This window comes from Platichthys flesus, chromosome 5 (genome assembly GCF_949316205.1).
Source record: "Platichthys flesus chromosome 5, fPlaFle2.1, whole genome shotgun sequence".
Taxonomy (NCBI): Eukaryota; Metazoa; Chordata; class Actinopteri; order Pleuronectiformes; family Pleuronectidae; genus Platichthys; species Platichthys flesus.
The window spans coordinates 27,919,564-27,935,361 of NC_084949.1; the positions used below are offsets into that span (position 1 = coordinate 27,919,564).

At 44.9% G+C, this 15,798-nt stretch overlaps 1 protein-coding gene across 2 annotated transcripts; it reads right to left on the reverse strand.

Annotated features, from left to right (window-relative positions):
- Positions 1-8: 8 nt before the first annotated feature.
- Positions 9-13,852, reverse strand: LOC133954040 (atlastin-2-like). Of its 2 annotated transcripts, XM_062388302.1 has the most exons (14): positions 13,743-13,852; positions 9,671-9,942; positions 8,370-8,501; positions 8,190-8,294; positions 8,000-8,050; positions 6,403-6,459; positions 6,152-6,244; positions 5,695-5,833; positions 4,784-4,911; positions 3,518-3,574; positions 3,262-3,333; positions 2,738-3,169; positions 2,288-2,302; positions 9-2,105 (listed from the first exon to the last, which is right to left on the reverse strand). In XM_062388302.1, the coding sequence occupies exons 1-14, from the start codon at positions 13,804-13,806 to the stop codon at positions 1,995-1,997; spliced, it is 1,728 nt and encodes a 575-aa protein (XP_062244286.1). In that variant the 5' UTR covers positions 13,807-13,852; the 3' UTR covers positions 9-1,994. The 2 variants fall into 2 exon arrangements, with proteins under 2 accessions (XP_062244286.1, XP_062244287.1); XM_062388303.1 differs by lacking the exon at positions 2,288-2,302.
- Positions 13,853-15,798: the final 1,946 nt, after the last annotated feature.

The window sequence follows — 15,798 nt, forward strand, 5'->3', positions numbered from 1 at the left end:
CAGCACTCTGTGTTGTAGGAGTTTGGTTTAATATCATACTGAAAAATAAATTAACGAAAAATAACTTTAAAATGCAACATACGACAAAAAGAGAGAAAAAAAAATCCAGATTATAAACAATCTTTGCCAGCAGGGGGTGGAGTCGCAGTGCTCATGTAGATTAAATTTACAAATATATTTATAAAAAGGAATTTATTAGACATATCCACAAATCACGAAAGCATTCCTTTACATCCAGGGAGCTGAATCTGGTTCTACCACCGGACCGTCGTTCTTCCAGCTACAAAAGGTCTAGAAAAGTTATATTTATATATGTATAGATTTCATACACATGCCCTGTGCGCGGATGAGGCTGTAAAAAACTAAACTGTACAAAAACAAAAAGCACACGGTGGTGATGTGGATGGAATGATGATGACTCAGCAAAACAAGGTGACGACCTCCGACCCCATGAGCTGAGGTCAAAGTCGGGATTGAACCGTTCAGTCATCGATTAACGGATAAAATGTGAAACCGTGAGAACGAGCATCAACTGGATATTTAGTGTTTTTACTAAAACAACTTCCTGGTGCTTTAAAAACCAAGGTGATGGTTCAGATGAGGAAGAGGAGGAGGAGGAGGAATGACTGGAGAGGGAACAACACTCAAGTTCAATAATTTAATATTATCTACAGATGAACCGGAGGAAGAAACTTAAAAGGATTTTACTCTGAAATCTCCGAAGTCAGAACCTTTAAGACCAACAACCAGTTAAATATGGAAATGTTTAAAATCCAAAATTATCTCACAGGAAAGAAGAAATTGTTCAACATTTTCATAAATATGCAAAACTATCGCAGTTTTTTCTTGAGATCCGAGGATCGTTTTCAGTCTGGTGCTCAGAGCAGCGAGGAAGGTTTAACGTTTTGTCGACTCCAGCTCGGACACGTCCGTCTGAACTAAGTGCTGTGAAATCTTTCAGGTAAACACAAAAACATGGAGGTAAATTCTAGAAATCAAAGTTAAAATTAAGAAATTCATCAAGTTGCGATCTCATGACAAACTGGTCTAAAGTAACGAGGTCCCCATCAGCCTCCGTCCAATCAGACGGAGGCTGATGGGGACGAATCGGGTTTTAGGGGAAATCTTCGCTTCAGCTCTTTTACTTTCCCAGAATCAGAAACTTTAAATATAAAAACCTGGAGAAGCTTCATAGTTAAAAAGAGAAACTTCAGTTAAAATCTGGTTTGTTTATGAAGTCACTTCCTAATTTATATTAAGTACTTAGTTTTAAGAATATTTGATCAAATTCAAAATGCTCGCTAACGCTCATGTAACACTAATGATCCAATTCAACTGTACTTGATTATACATTTTCCATTTGAGTATTAATATAAAATAAGTGCGGGGCTGAAAAGGGACCTCTGCATGGACGAGTTCATCTTCACTGAAGAAGACGGGATAATAAAGATTTGATTTAACACACTTTTCCACATGCAGAACAAAGTGTTTCTAGTCTGAATGTTTGATGAGTTTAATAAAGTTAAACTCATCAAACCTTCAGAGACTCAGTTTCTGAATTAGGGTGAGAAAGGAAAACGTTCCCTGAAACCGAACCGCCCTCGTTCAAACGAGTAAAGCTGTAAACTTTGGTTGTGACTCCGCCTCCTCCTGACTCCGCCCAGCGACAGGCAACAGGAGGCGGGACTGTGGTCGTGCTCCTCATTCGTACATTCACATAAAACGGGAATTGTAAAAGTCGACAGGTGAACACACCTGCGATGACGCGGTGACAGATGAATGGCCCCTCCCACAATAACACCTTAACCCCGCCCACTAAATACATCTGGTCTACAGCGATCCTCACACCTACAGCCGGCGCGGCGAGGAACCCTCATCTACACTCGGAACAAAAACTGATTCACACGCCGAATCCAAACTGTACAGCAGAAGAGAGAGAGAGAGAGAGAGAGGGGCGGGGGGGGTGAATAAAATATGACCGAAGACGGGAGCAGCTAGTTTTTCTTCTTGACGTTGTTGTTCGAGGCGAGGCGGGGCCGGGGCACCGGGATCAGGCTTCCCAACGGGACTCGACTCCGAGCGACCTCGAAGAGTTTGTAGAAAACCTTGAGGAGAAGGAGAGAGGGAGGGAGGAGAGAGAGAGAGGAGGTCAGAGAGAGGAGGTCAGAGCGGGCGAACGAGCCGGAGGAGGACGAGGCTCAGAACACATCTGATCAACAAACCACTCAAAGTGTCTCAGGTTGTATGATCTGAGTTTAAACAGACTTTCAGACACAGAGGTGCTCACCTTCCGTGGAGTCCTCTGGAAGCAGAGAGGAAATAAAGGACAGAGTAAAGGAACAATCAGAAGTTTCCTGCTGGATTTAGAGAAACTTAAATGAATCCTGTGTTTACTCTTCATTTCTCTGTGGGTATAAAACCAACATCCGGGTATTTTCATGTCTAAAATCTTTGTCTTTTCTCTTCCTGTGTAACAACCAATCAGAAAGCTTTCTGGAGTCTTTAACTTCCTCCTGGTGACTGTCCACTCAGCACCATTGGCTGCTGTAAACGACCAATCAAAGACCACGACAGTTCTTCCACAGCTACATGTTCTTACAGACACATGAGACATCAAACAGAACCGATTCACTGGAGAATTGAATTTACAGATTTAAGTTTCTCATAAAAAGATAAAACATGAGTGGAACCTCTTCCTCACACTTTGTTGATGAAGTGTAAAAGCTCCACCTCTCACCTGCTCCCAGAGGGTTTCAGCGACCTGGTCGATGACTCCTCCCACCTCACGGAACTCTCCTGAGTATTTGACGTAAGCCCAGATGCAGAGTGCCGTCAGAGCCACGCCCATCACCAGGTTGCACACCGTGGCCACGGAGTTGATGCCCACGAAGCCGGTGACCAGCGACACCACGTACATGAGGAAGATGACGGCGAACAGCGTGGCCGGTGTCCGTGCAGCAAAGAAGATGTTCTTGCCGTCGTTGTGCTTGTTGAAGTTGGCGTAAGCTTCGTCCAGCTCCGCCTCCAGCTGCTCCTGGTAGCGCCGGCAGAACTCCTCCCCGCCCATCTTCTTCACCGAGCGGAAGTGCCTCACCGCCGCCTGGCGCAGCTCCACGTGCCGGCGCTCCAGCTCCACCGGGGACATGTAGGGTTTGTCTCCACCACAGACCTGAGATCAGCACAGCAGACAGTAACGCAACAATTCATTTAAAAGCTCGCACAACTGGACGCGTGTGTGTGTGTCTGTGTGTGTGTGTGTACCTGCTCCATGCTCTTGTTGTACAGGTCTTTGGCTCCGGCTACAGCTGCAAGGTTATTGGCCTCAGCTGTTGCCTGGTAACAGATGAACAGAACGTTGGTTGATCAAGTTCATAATCTGATTCTCATCTCGTTCCAACATTTGAACCACAGTGAGAAAAACAACATTTAAAAACTGAGTTAAGTCGATGTGGTGTGATGTGAGCCGTTCACAGTCAGAGTGTGTGTTTGTGGATTCCTGTGTCTCAGCTGAACTGACCTGCAGCATCGACTTTGGGTGAGGAAGCTCCTCCCCCTGGTAGATCTTCATGTAAGCCTGAAGAACAACAAACATGAACGGAATGATGTGGAGAAATGAAAACAAGCACCCGCACGTTGAAGCTTTGACGTGGTCGGTGGAGAGATCGAAAGATGAAAGATTTATAGATCTATAAATCTTTCATCTTCTCATCTCAGACAGCAGAAGGATTCTAACACCAGTGACATTAAAACAAACTGACAACATCTAACTATTTGCTTAATGAATCCATTGAAGTGTTCTATTATATTGTAAAGCAGCCAAGAGCAGTTCAAAGTTTAAAACGTGTCACTTCCTGTCGCCAGCAGGTGGCGCTGTAATGATGAGTCAATATTGACACATGGATCTGATCAGGGCGGGACTGTGCATGTGTGAATGAGGTTTGAGGCTGAAAGAACAAAGCAGAGGAGTTCTAATAAATCCCTCTTTTGGCGAATCATCAAAATGCCACGCCACTAATATGGCGTTTGACGAAAAGTCACAGTAATCTTATGTCTTCATTATCAATGTCTTGAGACACTTTGGACATAGTTGGACATGGTTGCAGTCAGTGATGAGGCGGAATACTTCAAAGTGTAAGATGTTCCAAAAACAATTTCCTGTTGCCACCAGGGGGCGCTGTGATTTCAATTAATAATGAATCTGTAGATGTCATCAGGCCGGGACTCTTGTCTTACATGTCTAGTTTGGACTCGAGGGCACCAGGTATGTCTGAGATACAGATGCTCGTGTTTTGATGGCGTGTAATCAAACTTTTACACCACAATAACACCGTCTGATGAAGTTTCTATCTCCATCTGGTTGTGATCACACTCATGTCCATATGAAGTTGATCTGATGAAAACCTTGGGACAAGTACGTCGAGGAAAACATTTATAAAACGGCCACTAAATCCAAAATGGCGGGCTTCCTGTTGCACCTCTAGACTTTTTTTCTGTCTAGTCATGACTCACCTGGGCTTTCCCTTAGATGGCGCTGTTGAGCCCATTTCAAATTACTCCAGAATACAATTCATTTTTGGGGGTTTTGAATTTAGTAGAGATTTGAGTGTCTAGGCCTGAAAAAGCCCAAAAGGGAAAAATACAAATCCTTCTAAACCCAACAGAGCCTCCCACCGGGGGTGCTCGGGCCCGAATCAGTACATTTATAATTGTGTTTTCTTATGAGCAACAATTTGTAATGTGAAGTAAAACAGGAGAACAAGGTGACGCTCGGACGGGAACTCACCTTGAAGTAGTGCAGCAGGTCTCTGCAGGTGATCTTCACTCCTCCTATCTCCTTCTCCACCAGGTTCTCTGGAGACAGCAGCGTCGGGACCAGATTGATCAGCTCCTTCTTAAACTCCTCATCGATATCTGAGACACAAAGCACACGTTACACAACCGACTGCTTCATGACCACCAAGGATTGAGCCCATTAAACCTGACGTACATAAAAACATGTGATTATGTACAGGAGACGGGTTTGATGTTATCTACCGCTGCAATCAGAAATGTTCAACTCCCCAAAGATTTTAAGGATTTATCAATTAAAGTTTTCAAAGAGCAAGATTCTGAAGAAAATGCACGATGTAGTATTTGTGTGTAACAGTATATATATTTTTTTTAAAGCTGTTTGACAGTTTTTATGGCCTAAAGTGGAGTTGAAACATAATTAAACCTTTGGGAATCTATGATGATCCTTCACTGGCTTCAGCTGTGAAATGCATTATGGGAGATGTAGCTCATTTGTCAGCAAAAGTTTTGAAGTAGTGCTGCAGACGATTAGCTTGTGGCTGAAGCAGAATTTCATTGATTAAAACAAGATTCAGACCGAGACCATGTTTCTGAAAACCTGCCGACCAGGAACCAGACCTTTGGAGGAGGAGGAAATACGAGTTTGCAGATTTTAGAGTTTGTATCTTAAAGTTCATGATCTTTAGTGGAAAGTTACTAAAGACAAATGTTTAATCTATCGAATGTTTTTATTTCACGTCTTCATCTGCTTCAGAGGCTGAGAAATCTAAGTCCTTAGTTGTTCATTCTCTCAGGTCTTCAGAGAAGCCTCACGTGTCAGATGACCGGTTTCAAACCCTCGGTCTTCACTTGTTTAAATCTATTAACTCCACAGATTCCACCCGGCGACGCTGGGCGTGGTACCTCTGAGCCGGCCGTCGAACTGAGGGTTGGTGGCGACCTTGAGGCCGGGGTGAGGCAGCAGGAAGCAGCCGATGTTGGAGAAGCAGGAGTGGATGTGTTTCCTCACGTTCTGCAGCTCCTCGTGCTGGTTCTGCTTCACCTGGACACAGACGCTCACGTTAGCTCCACTCGGCTCGTGGATCAGAGACCGTCTCCAGGGACGGACTCTCTGTCCTTCACAACATCAGAAGCTCCCACAGGGCGTGAGACACTCTACTCTCTTCTCACAGGAGTTTAATGCAGATGTTAAACTGCACTTTTCAACACAGGTGATTTATTGTTATATTTAATAAAAGGAAGTAGTTCAGGTATCTACACAACAGCTCAGTTTCCAGTGAACTTTGAAGCTCTGGGCCACACAGACCCTGGACCTGTGTGATGATGTTAAACTGGGAGGTTCACATTGAAAGAGACTTGCCTGCAGCCGTTTCTCCAGGAAACTCATTCCTCCGTCCAAACCATACGGGTGTTCATACGGGTAACTCCAGTCTCTGATCAGGAACATCAGAGTCTGGAAACACAGGCTACTGATTCAGGATCTGGATTCTAACACTTCATCCAGCTTAGACAACTTACAGAGAAGATAGACTCCTGAAGCAAATCTTTTTATACGACTAAATGTTCTGCCCCGAGTCATCTGACTACTCGGCTGTGACCTGCTGCTCATACCTGGAACGGCTTCTCGTAGACTTCCTCCATCGCGAGTCTCCCATACTCAGTGAAGAGCTGAGGAGACAGAGTCAGAGCTAATCAACACACATCATCAGCTCAGCAACACAATCAAAACACATCTTTAAACTCAGACTGGGTGAAGACAACAGGATTTGGTCTCTGTTAAAAAGAAATGATGTACGTGATCATTTGCATATGGAGCAGGAGGTGAGATCCGATAACAGGTGATCATGGGAGACAATCAGGACACATTTATAATATATATTAACATCAGGTGTGAACAGACAAACTTAACATCAACAACTTGTGATCAGACCAGGACCAGATGTTAAAACCAGGTCTGAACAGGAACTGATGTGAACATAAGAGACTGTTTCCCTGGACATCAACATGTCTCTGAAGCAGCAGCAGGTTGTCGGGTCCGACCCGTTCAAACGGGAAGATCCAGGTGAGGGGCGGAGCCTGTAGAGCAGCAGGAGGCCGGACATGATGTATAAACTCTCCTGTGGAAAGATCAGTGTTGTTGTTTACGTGTCAGTCTCCTCTTCTTCATCCTGAGGTGTTTGGATTGTTCCAGTTTCACTTTACCAGCTAAAGGGCTGGAAGGAAAACATCAGTGTTCTCACAGCCCCTCCCGAACACTTCAGGAGTATCCAGAGTTCAGTCAACATGTGCAGAACCAGGTTGCATCATCAAATCCCGCCCTCACCGTTTGATTGACAGGCGCTCTGACATGCACTGATGAGCTGGGCCCAAACATGGAAGAGGATCTTGCACCAGGTTTTGTTTGAGAGCAGTTTCTGCCTCATATGGCTGTGTTCAGTTTAATCCGGACACAGATCTCAGTCGTGTCTTTAGAAAGAAAATGACTTTCACAGAACAGCTGATGTAAATCTGTTGGATTAAAAAAACCTGACCGTGTTACTGCGAGTGGAAAGAAAATGAAACTGAACAAAGTATCTGGAGCAGCCGCAGGTTTAATAAAATCTACTGCTGCAGAACCTTCAACAAATGGACAGTTTTATTAGTTGTCATGATGACACTTGTCCTTCATTAAAAGGATCATTCAGATTTATAACTGATCTAAATTAGCACCAATTCACTGCTGAGCCAGAACTACTGGTAACTGTCAAACAGCAGCTGCAACGTTAATGTTCATCTACTGAGCACCAACACGTTCTGATTGTCATTATAAGAGTGAGACCTGATTCATGAGCTGCTTTCACACCTGAACTCCAGACAACGGCCTGAAATGATCCAGAGGTTCTGTGTGTGTATGACACCAAGCGTATGAGTCAGTAGCTTCTTCTGGACCATCTTCCATGTAGTGTAACAACACTGATGTTTATACATCATGATGCTCTACAGGCTCCACCCCTCGGCTGAATGTTCCCACATGTTCCCGTTTGAACGAGTCGGACCCGACAACCTGCTGCTTCACAGGACAAACTCTCATTAAAAGAGTCAGATGATTTGGTTTCACCACAGTACATCACTCATTATTTGACTGCACAGAGTTGCTGGTTCTCAGCTGTTTACATCAGGTCGTTTGTTATTGTTAAGAGTTGAGATCCTTCAGTGAATTCAAACTGACCTGAAGGTGCTGCAGGTCGTCTTCCTGGACGTTCTGGGACAAGTTGTAGACCTAAAACACAAACAAGCATTGACCTGTTATCTCTTTAAAGTCTAAGAAGACGCAGCCCGAGCAGTGATGACGATCACTGACATGATTCATGTTTAATAATAATAATAGTTGTGCATGTGGGTCTTCAGAAGCAGCTGACCTGGACGGAGCTGGTCATGGTGCTCAGAGCGAACAGAGTGGCACAGTCTTTAATAGTTGATTGGCTGTCAAAGGCCCCCTGTGTGTCGATTAGTAGAACAGCAACCTGCAACAACAGAGGTGCACATTGAAGTCATCACATCACAAAGTGCACAGTGGTGACAGCGGGCCGTGAACCAACCTTAGAGCCGTCGGGTTTCTCCACCACAAACACCTCGCTCCAGGCCAGGATACCTGTGGTCTCCCTCTCACAGCCGCCACGCCAGGTGAAGCCCGTCAGAGGCTCGTCCTCGCTGCCCACCCAGGAGCTGGACTGGGGGGGGGGGGCAGAGTTTACAAAACGGTTCCTGAGCCAGTTTGACATCAACAATCCAATTGAAAGACAGATGTCAGATTCAGTAACTGCATCATTAGTTTGATACTGTAAGATGGAGGGGAGTTTACACATGAACCTTCCCTGTGGTATAACTCATTTCATATTACAGGGTCAATGTATTGTAATAATATATATTTTCTATAAATCTGATCAAATGTTACTTTTCTACCTGATCAAGTCATTTCTCCCACTGATGAACTTGTACAAAGCTTTTCCCAGTAGAACAAGTCAATGACCCCGTCTGGTAATTAACAGACCTGGTACATGAAGTACGTTAATCTGCTAACACATGAATGAATCCTTGTTGCACAGTTCAGTCCCATTACAACCAGTGTGCGTGTGATCATGTCCCACATACACATGGTCTTTATGTGCATTAAGCAGCACACAGCCCTGCAGCTGGAGGCCACAGAGCAGACATTGTGCTGGAGTGCAATCCTCTTTACTGTGATGAAACGCTGCAGGCTGCTCCTGTGCTTACTGCAGATTAACAAGGAGCAAAGGTCGAGGCACAGAACTCACAGATTCTAAACTCTGCACCCTGAAAAGTTTCAAACAGAAGAACTTCTCCTGGGTCGTTTTCTTCTGCTGCAGCGACAGGAAGTCAACTGGAACAATACCAGTGTCCCCCAGTTCAAACTAAAGGGTGGATAACGTGATCTGTGACTTTTATGATTGAAGGCAAGATTGAGAAAGATTCATGTTTTACAACTTGTCTGAAAACTTCCAGACCTGTAGCTCACTTGTGTTCTTATATTTTCAAACCAGCAGAAATCAAGGAAAAAGATGATTTTCATTTGGTTGCCTGTTGGTGGCGTCATACCCGCTTTGTTCATGTGTGCTCACAGTGAGTAGTTACCCAGTTTGAAGTCACATTTTTACCACACACTCTAGATCTCTGTGGTTTTTTAACTCAATGTTTGAAGCGGATAGAGAAACGTCTGGATCTGAAATCGTGTAGAAACAGTTTTAACAGGAAGCTGCTTCATTCACCGGAGGAGACGTCTGAGGAGATTCAGATAAAAACTTCCTGAACCATCAACACAATTGAAATGTGTTTGTAACTCAACAGAGACCTGCTCTGTGTCCTCCAGTTTCTTGAGTACCTGCTTGTACATGTAGCGCAGCATGAAGTCCAGCAGGAAGGACTTGCCCTTCCGGAATGCTCCAGCCACACAGACGACGACCACATGGAGGTCCTGCACCTCCTCCCGAAGCAGCAGCCTCTCCAGCGCCTCCTCCTGCAGCGTGAACGAGTGCTCCTCCTCGTTAGCGACCACGATCTGAATGGGCCGGGCTCTGGCCTCCTCCGGAAGGTAGTCCTCCTCCTCCTCCTCGGGCCTCATCTGGGATGTGTCCGACGTGAACCTGTGGCCATCTGAGAAGGAGAAAGAGATGTTAAAATCCAGACTGAAAGCTGAGGTCTCAATAACATGGTATCTTAATAAGCACAATCACAACTACACATTTCTGAATACATCTGTATCCAGATCCAGAACCTGGGCTGACACGGGATCAGCCTGGAGCCACAAGCTGGTTTCAAATAACTTCACACTCGACTTGAGACCAAAGGAACACTGCTGCCTTTGACCGAGAGCTGGGCATTACTGAGCCGACTTATTCCAGAAGCACTGTTTGTATGGAAGCCACATCTCAAGGTGAACATTTGATGAGCTTCATCAATACATTCAATAAGTTATAAAAACAACCCAGGTGATCATAAAGTAATAAGCGATAAGTGGAAATCAAGTACGGCTGTAAACGATTATGAAAACAAAGCTGGTTATGCTTTTGATGATTGATATGGTCTCATGTCCACTGTGCTTAATCACATGACACGTCAGTTGAATCAGTTCAGTGACGCCCATTGGCACGATTAACTTGATAACATTGGCCATTATAGTGATTAATAATAAAATATTAAGAGAGCAGAAGAGTTTGTTTTTAGAAAGATGAAGTGATGTGTTGTTTCCCTCTTCGTTTCCTCTTGGTTCTGGAGGAGTGATTTCCCCCCCGGGCAGGTCATGTACAGGACGGAGTGAACACAGAGAAGGAATTCACCGGATCACTGATCATCTGAAACGCTGCAGTTCAAGCACATCATCATCATCATCATCATCATCATCCCAAACGGCCTCCCTGCACTTCATTTACATTCTCCCCTGGATGGAAATGAACGGCAACAACGACTGACTACAGCATCGTGTTGTATTTTAATAAAAACATCCATTCCTGGATAGTGGGAGACGTGTAGACGCGTCATCCATCTTTATCACATGGCGTCCACCCCAGTGAGTTCCATCACGTCCAGTCCTCGACTGACGCACAGCAACTCAAGCTATTTTTTCAAGATGACCAAACTGGCTCAAACGGCTCCAGAGGGGAAATTCATCCATAAAGAGTCAAATATGACTTTGAACCATCCACAGCTGCAGATCAGTGACCATAGGACTGCTGCCTAATAAGGAGAAAGCTTCATTAGTCTATGGTTGACCCGACCCTGGGGATCAACACCGACTCAAGGCTCTTGTCTATTTACTGTAAACCTGCAGCGACTCTCCTAAAGTTCCCTCTCGCCCGAGCTCCTGGGAAACCTCCCTGGCTCCTCAGTGTTTATTGATCCTGTGATCTTTGCTCGACCTTCGTTACATCAGTCAGACGGCAGATAAGATGGAGGCCAAGTCCAACATGAAGGACACACTAAAGGATTCAGTAAAACGTGTTGCTGTCACAACACAGAGGTTCTACAAATAAGAACACACACTATCAAAGGCCTCAATTCAGTGGCGCCGCCGAGCCAAGTGCCATCTGTTGTCTGGACTATCAGCTGTAGGAAGTAGTGACGTGGACCCTGATGACACACACACCTGAGAGGATATGTTAGATTCACTGATGTGCAGCCGTGTGGATGGAGACTCGCTGCTTGTGGTGGAGAGATGGTGAAGCATCAGATTTCAGTTGGAAGTTTACAGGAGACGTTGATGAGCAGAGAATTGATTGACAGATTGTTGAGTCTTAATTGTTAGAGCACAGACGGATGTTCTGCTTTGCACTGAGACCACACTTCATATCCAGATCTACAACCTCTTCTCAAACTGTGTCCAGATGTTCAGTTTCCCTCAACCTCATGAAATGATTTCATCTCTAAGAAAAATAAAACTCTTGTAATGTCAGAGTCTGGAGTTAAGTTTATTTTATTTATCATAAATTCTTATAGCTAGAGTATAAAAAAAACAAGACCAAATATATGGAACGTGAATGAAGAGAAAACATTTCATGTCATATGAAAACAAGACATCTTTTCTGCATCATTTATTCTATAAAATAAGTTGTAGTGTCTGTGAAAGGCTCATATCAGCTGATGTTTAGGAGTCAGGTTCTACAGTGGATCAGGTAGTGTGTGACGGATTTAAGTTCTCTACATTTTGTTTACAAACAACCACGACAGTAAACATGGATATTTTCTTGCTTAACCAACAGGTCACGCTGGCCTATGGATTCATGTACTCTCACTTTAAACTACTAACTTAGTAAACACAAAGTTTGAAGAGCACACGCCTTAAAATGTGAATCTGGACTTTGGAGAATAGCAATTATCAGAGATTCTCCCGGTCCAACTCGTTCACATGCACAGGAACATGTGGGAACATCCGTCTTCATCTTCTACGTGTCCGGCTCCTCTTCTTCATCCTGAGATTTTTGTGTTCTTCAGTTTCACGTCACGTGTTAGAAACCTCATCAACACGTCCACTCGCTCACTGGGAAGCTTCCACACATTGTCCTGCTGGTTCCTCACATGGACTCACTCTGACATGTGACACACATTCTACCAGGAGGCTGCAGGAGATTTGTTCTCACGTCCAGAACATGTGAGGAACATGTCCAGACTCCAGCTCATGTCTAAAAGCAACTTGTGTCCTTGAATAAAAAATACATTAAAGTCAAATCTCTATTAGAAAATCTGCACCAGTAACATCGACGTGCTTATTGAAGAAACACACCTCTTCCTCGACCCACATCAACACACCTCAGTGAGTGTCGGGGTCTCACAGCAACTCTGTCCTCATTCATGATCAGAATAGAGCTGAACATGTGACTTGGGAATAAGAGGATAACCACACCAGTACACGTGTCACATGACTACTGGTGCCTCAGTTTGTGTCCCAGTTTGGTCTGAGCACAGTGTGCAGCACTTCTCCACAGGTCGAGTGCCTGCAGCAGTCTAACAGTGAGCTCCTGTTGAACGCTCTCCACACAGACTGGAAACCAGCAGAGGGTGTCACAATCAGCCAGTTTGTAAACCAGCCCCCCAGCAGGTGAAGCCCAGTGGTCCCAGTAGATATGATGAGTCACAACCAACCGTGGTGAACACCAGGACTCTCAGGCAGTGATCTGGAAACGTGATGCAGCTTCATGGGTCGGTTCGGTTCCACCAGGGTGAAGACACAAAACACAACACAACTCTGCACCGTGTGGAGTGAAACAACGAGCTCTGTGTGTTCGACTGGGCCAGAACCACAGCGGACCGGTGTTCACAGCTGAACACGGACCAGTGAGGTTCGAGTCCCCATCAAATGTGAAGTGGAATCAAAAGTGGAGACGTTCATTTAAGAACCTGAATGAAGTCTTATGAACCGTTATCTACAGGAATTAGCATTAGGCTCTGTTCTGAAGGGAGTTCTGTACCTTCAGTCAGAGTCATTGGGTTTTACGGTCTTAAGCTAGCTAGCGTTTAAAGCCCGCGTCCCGTCAGAGCAGCTAACGATGCTAGTTCGCTGTTGACAGTCTCTCAGCTGATGGGACAATAACGAATTAGCTGGAAGAGGCTAGCAGCTGTTAGCAGGGTGCTAACAACAAACACACATTCAGGTGAGCAGCTCGGCTAACAGCTAGCGGCTAACAGCTAGCGGCTTACAGCGGCTGCTGCTCCGGGACCGCACACCGGGGGGCTGAGCTGCTGCGGCCCCAGGAGAGAGGGGGTTCGGGGGTTCGATTCCCCGCTCGGACCCAGAGACGGCAGGTGAGGGGGTTCGACGGAGCGGAGCTGCCGCGGTGTCATTTCAAACCCGTCTCGAGGCGGAGGTCACGTATCCCGGGTGTCCCCGCTCCCAGTCCCGCACCAGCCCCGCATCAGTCCCGCACCAGCCACCCCACCGGCCGCTCCTCGTGCTCACTCACCCTCCGAGAAGATGCTGTTCTTGTGATTCCGCTGCTTCAGCCTCGTCTCCTCCGCCGCCGCCATCTTTCCTGCTGCTGCTGCTGGCGGACCGCTCTGACGTCAAACGAGCCGCGCGCTCCTAAATAGAGTCCAGGCCCCGCCCCCTGCTTAGTGAACCGCTAGCATCCACAGCTAATGCTAACGGTTAGCAAACAAGGGATGAGAAGACTAATGTTAGATTATATTATTAAGTTAATTGATATCTTGAGAAAGAGGAGCAGATTATGTGAAACATTCTTCTTTCTGAGATTTTGTGTTGAACTGTTAAATTGTTTTGTTTGGTTCTATACTAATATGAAAAGTCTAAACGTCCAATAAAAAAATGTTATACTAGGTTCATTTATTTTCCTAGACATTTTCTTTTTGTTGTTGTTAAAATATTTTATGATTTATTACAACAAATTCTCTTTGTTTTATCTTTTAAGATCAAAGGAGATGTTAAATAAATGTTTGTAAAGATGTTTCAGTCTCAGCTCGTTCTTCTCTCTGATCAAGTGTTTCTGATCAGTTTGGTTTTTATTAGTTATTTGATGATATAAGAAAGGGCTGAGACGTGATGATTGACGTGACTTCTCTGTAGAAGATGGATTTGTGTGGAGACAGTCCTGATGGAGCTGTGTGGGACAGGAGCCAATCAGCTTCTGTCTCACACAGGACGCGGTCCATCGAGGGGACAGGTCCTGACCTTCTTTAGAACATGCTGTTATACATTTCTCTTTTTAAGATGGAGAAGTCATGGAGGAGGTTCCAACTTATTTCCGGTGTGTTGCCTGGTGTAATCAGATTACAATCTGCCTGGACACATGGATGTTAAAGTGTGGTTCAGTGACATCTGGTGACACTCCAGTCACACTCAGTCTGTTCCACCTTCAGGACTGATAACTGATAATCTTCCCGGCATGAGTCGACCATATTCGTGGCACCTCTTGCACTTGTGTCCGTCCTGGGAGAGGGATCCCTCACATGTGGCTCTCTCTGAGGTTTCTCTGTATTTTTATTTTTCTGTTTAAGGTTTTTTAGTAGTTTGTCCTGACTCTTGTTGAGGGTTAAGGACAGAGGGTGTCACACCCTGTTATAGCCCATGAGAAGAATTGTAACTTGTGAAAATGGGCTATACAAATAAAATTTGATTGATTGATTGATTGATTGATATTCCTATATATTTATGTACATATATATATTTCTGCTGTTTTTATAATATATATACAGTTTATATTTTGTTGTACTATCCACTCCAGCAGCACAAGAACACTTTACTACTGGACACTGACACAATCACATCATTGCATTCCATACCTGTATCTATATATATGCTCTCCGTATGTGATGTATGTGATTTATGTGATTTATGTATATATGTCAGTAATGTGTTAAGTGTACAAGCTACTGGATGATCTGAATTTCCCTCGGGATTAATAAAGTATCCATCTATCTATCTATCTAATATGAGCTGCAGATATCATACACGCAGGCTTCATCTGAAACACATGTACTTTCAACCCGGTCTCAGGCTGGGCTGTGATTGGCTCATGTGTGTCACACATCAACACGGTGATGAAAACAGAAGCTGTGTTCTGTTCTCCGGCCACAAGTTCAATTTCATTTCACGCCAGCGACAGATGAGGCTTTGTGCTGCAGAGGAAGATGTTTGTGTGTGGTCAGATGTTGTGCAGCAGGGCGGAGCCTCCACTGCCGTTCAGAAGCTTCTGAAATAATTTCATCTCTGAATTATTGATGAAAACACTGAAGCAGCTGCTTAAGTTGATCAGGGATGTAAAACTGGAGCAGATCATGTTCCTGCTTCTCAATGTGTGCAGCATCTTCGTTCTCCACTTCACACCTGCACCATTTCTCAGTTCAGGGGTCACATCCTTCAGAGGCTGCATCTAAAGGCTGATTGCATCACAAGACTCCTTCCGTCCCTGAGAAACAAAGGCTCCTACAGGTGGATTCTTCCTGGCCCAACCTGTCCCAGGGGTCACTGAGCCTCCTGGGACAGACTGACACATTCTTCTT

Excerpts from the sequence above, each read along its gene's own strand:
- LOC133954040 (XM_062388302.1), bottom strand. The coding sequence starts at position 13,806 with ATGGCGGCGGCGGAGGAGACGAGGCTGAAGCAGCGGAATCACAAGAAC. Across the intron at positions 9,943-13,742 it reads GAACAGCATCTTCTCGGAGG|ATGGCCACAGGTTCACGTCG; the intron begins GTGAGTGAGCAC and ends TCTCCTTCTCAG. Across the intron at positions 5,834-6,151 it reads TCCTGGAGAAACGGCTGCAG|GTGAAGCAGAACCAGCACGA; the intron begins GCAAGTCTCTTT and ends GTCTGTGTCCAG.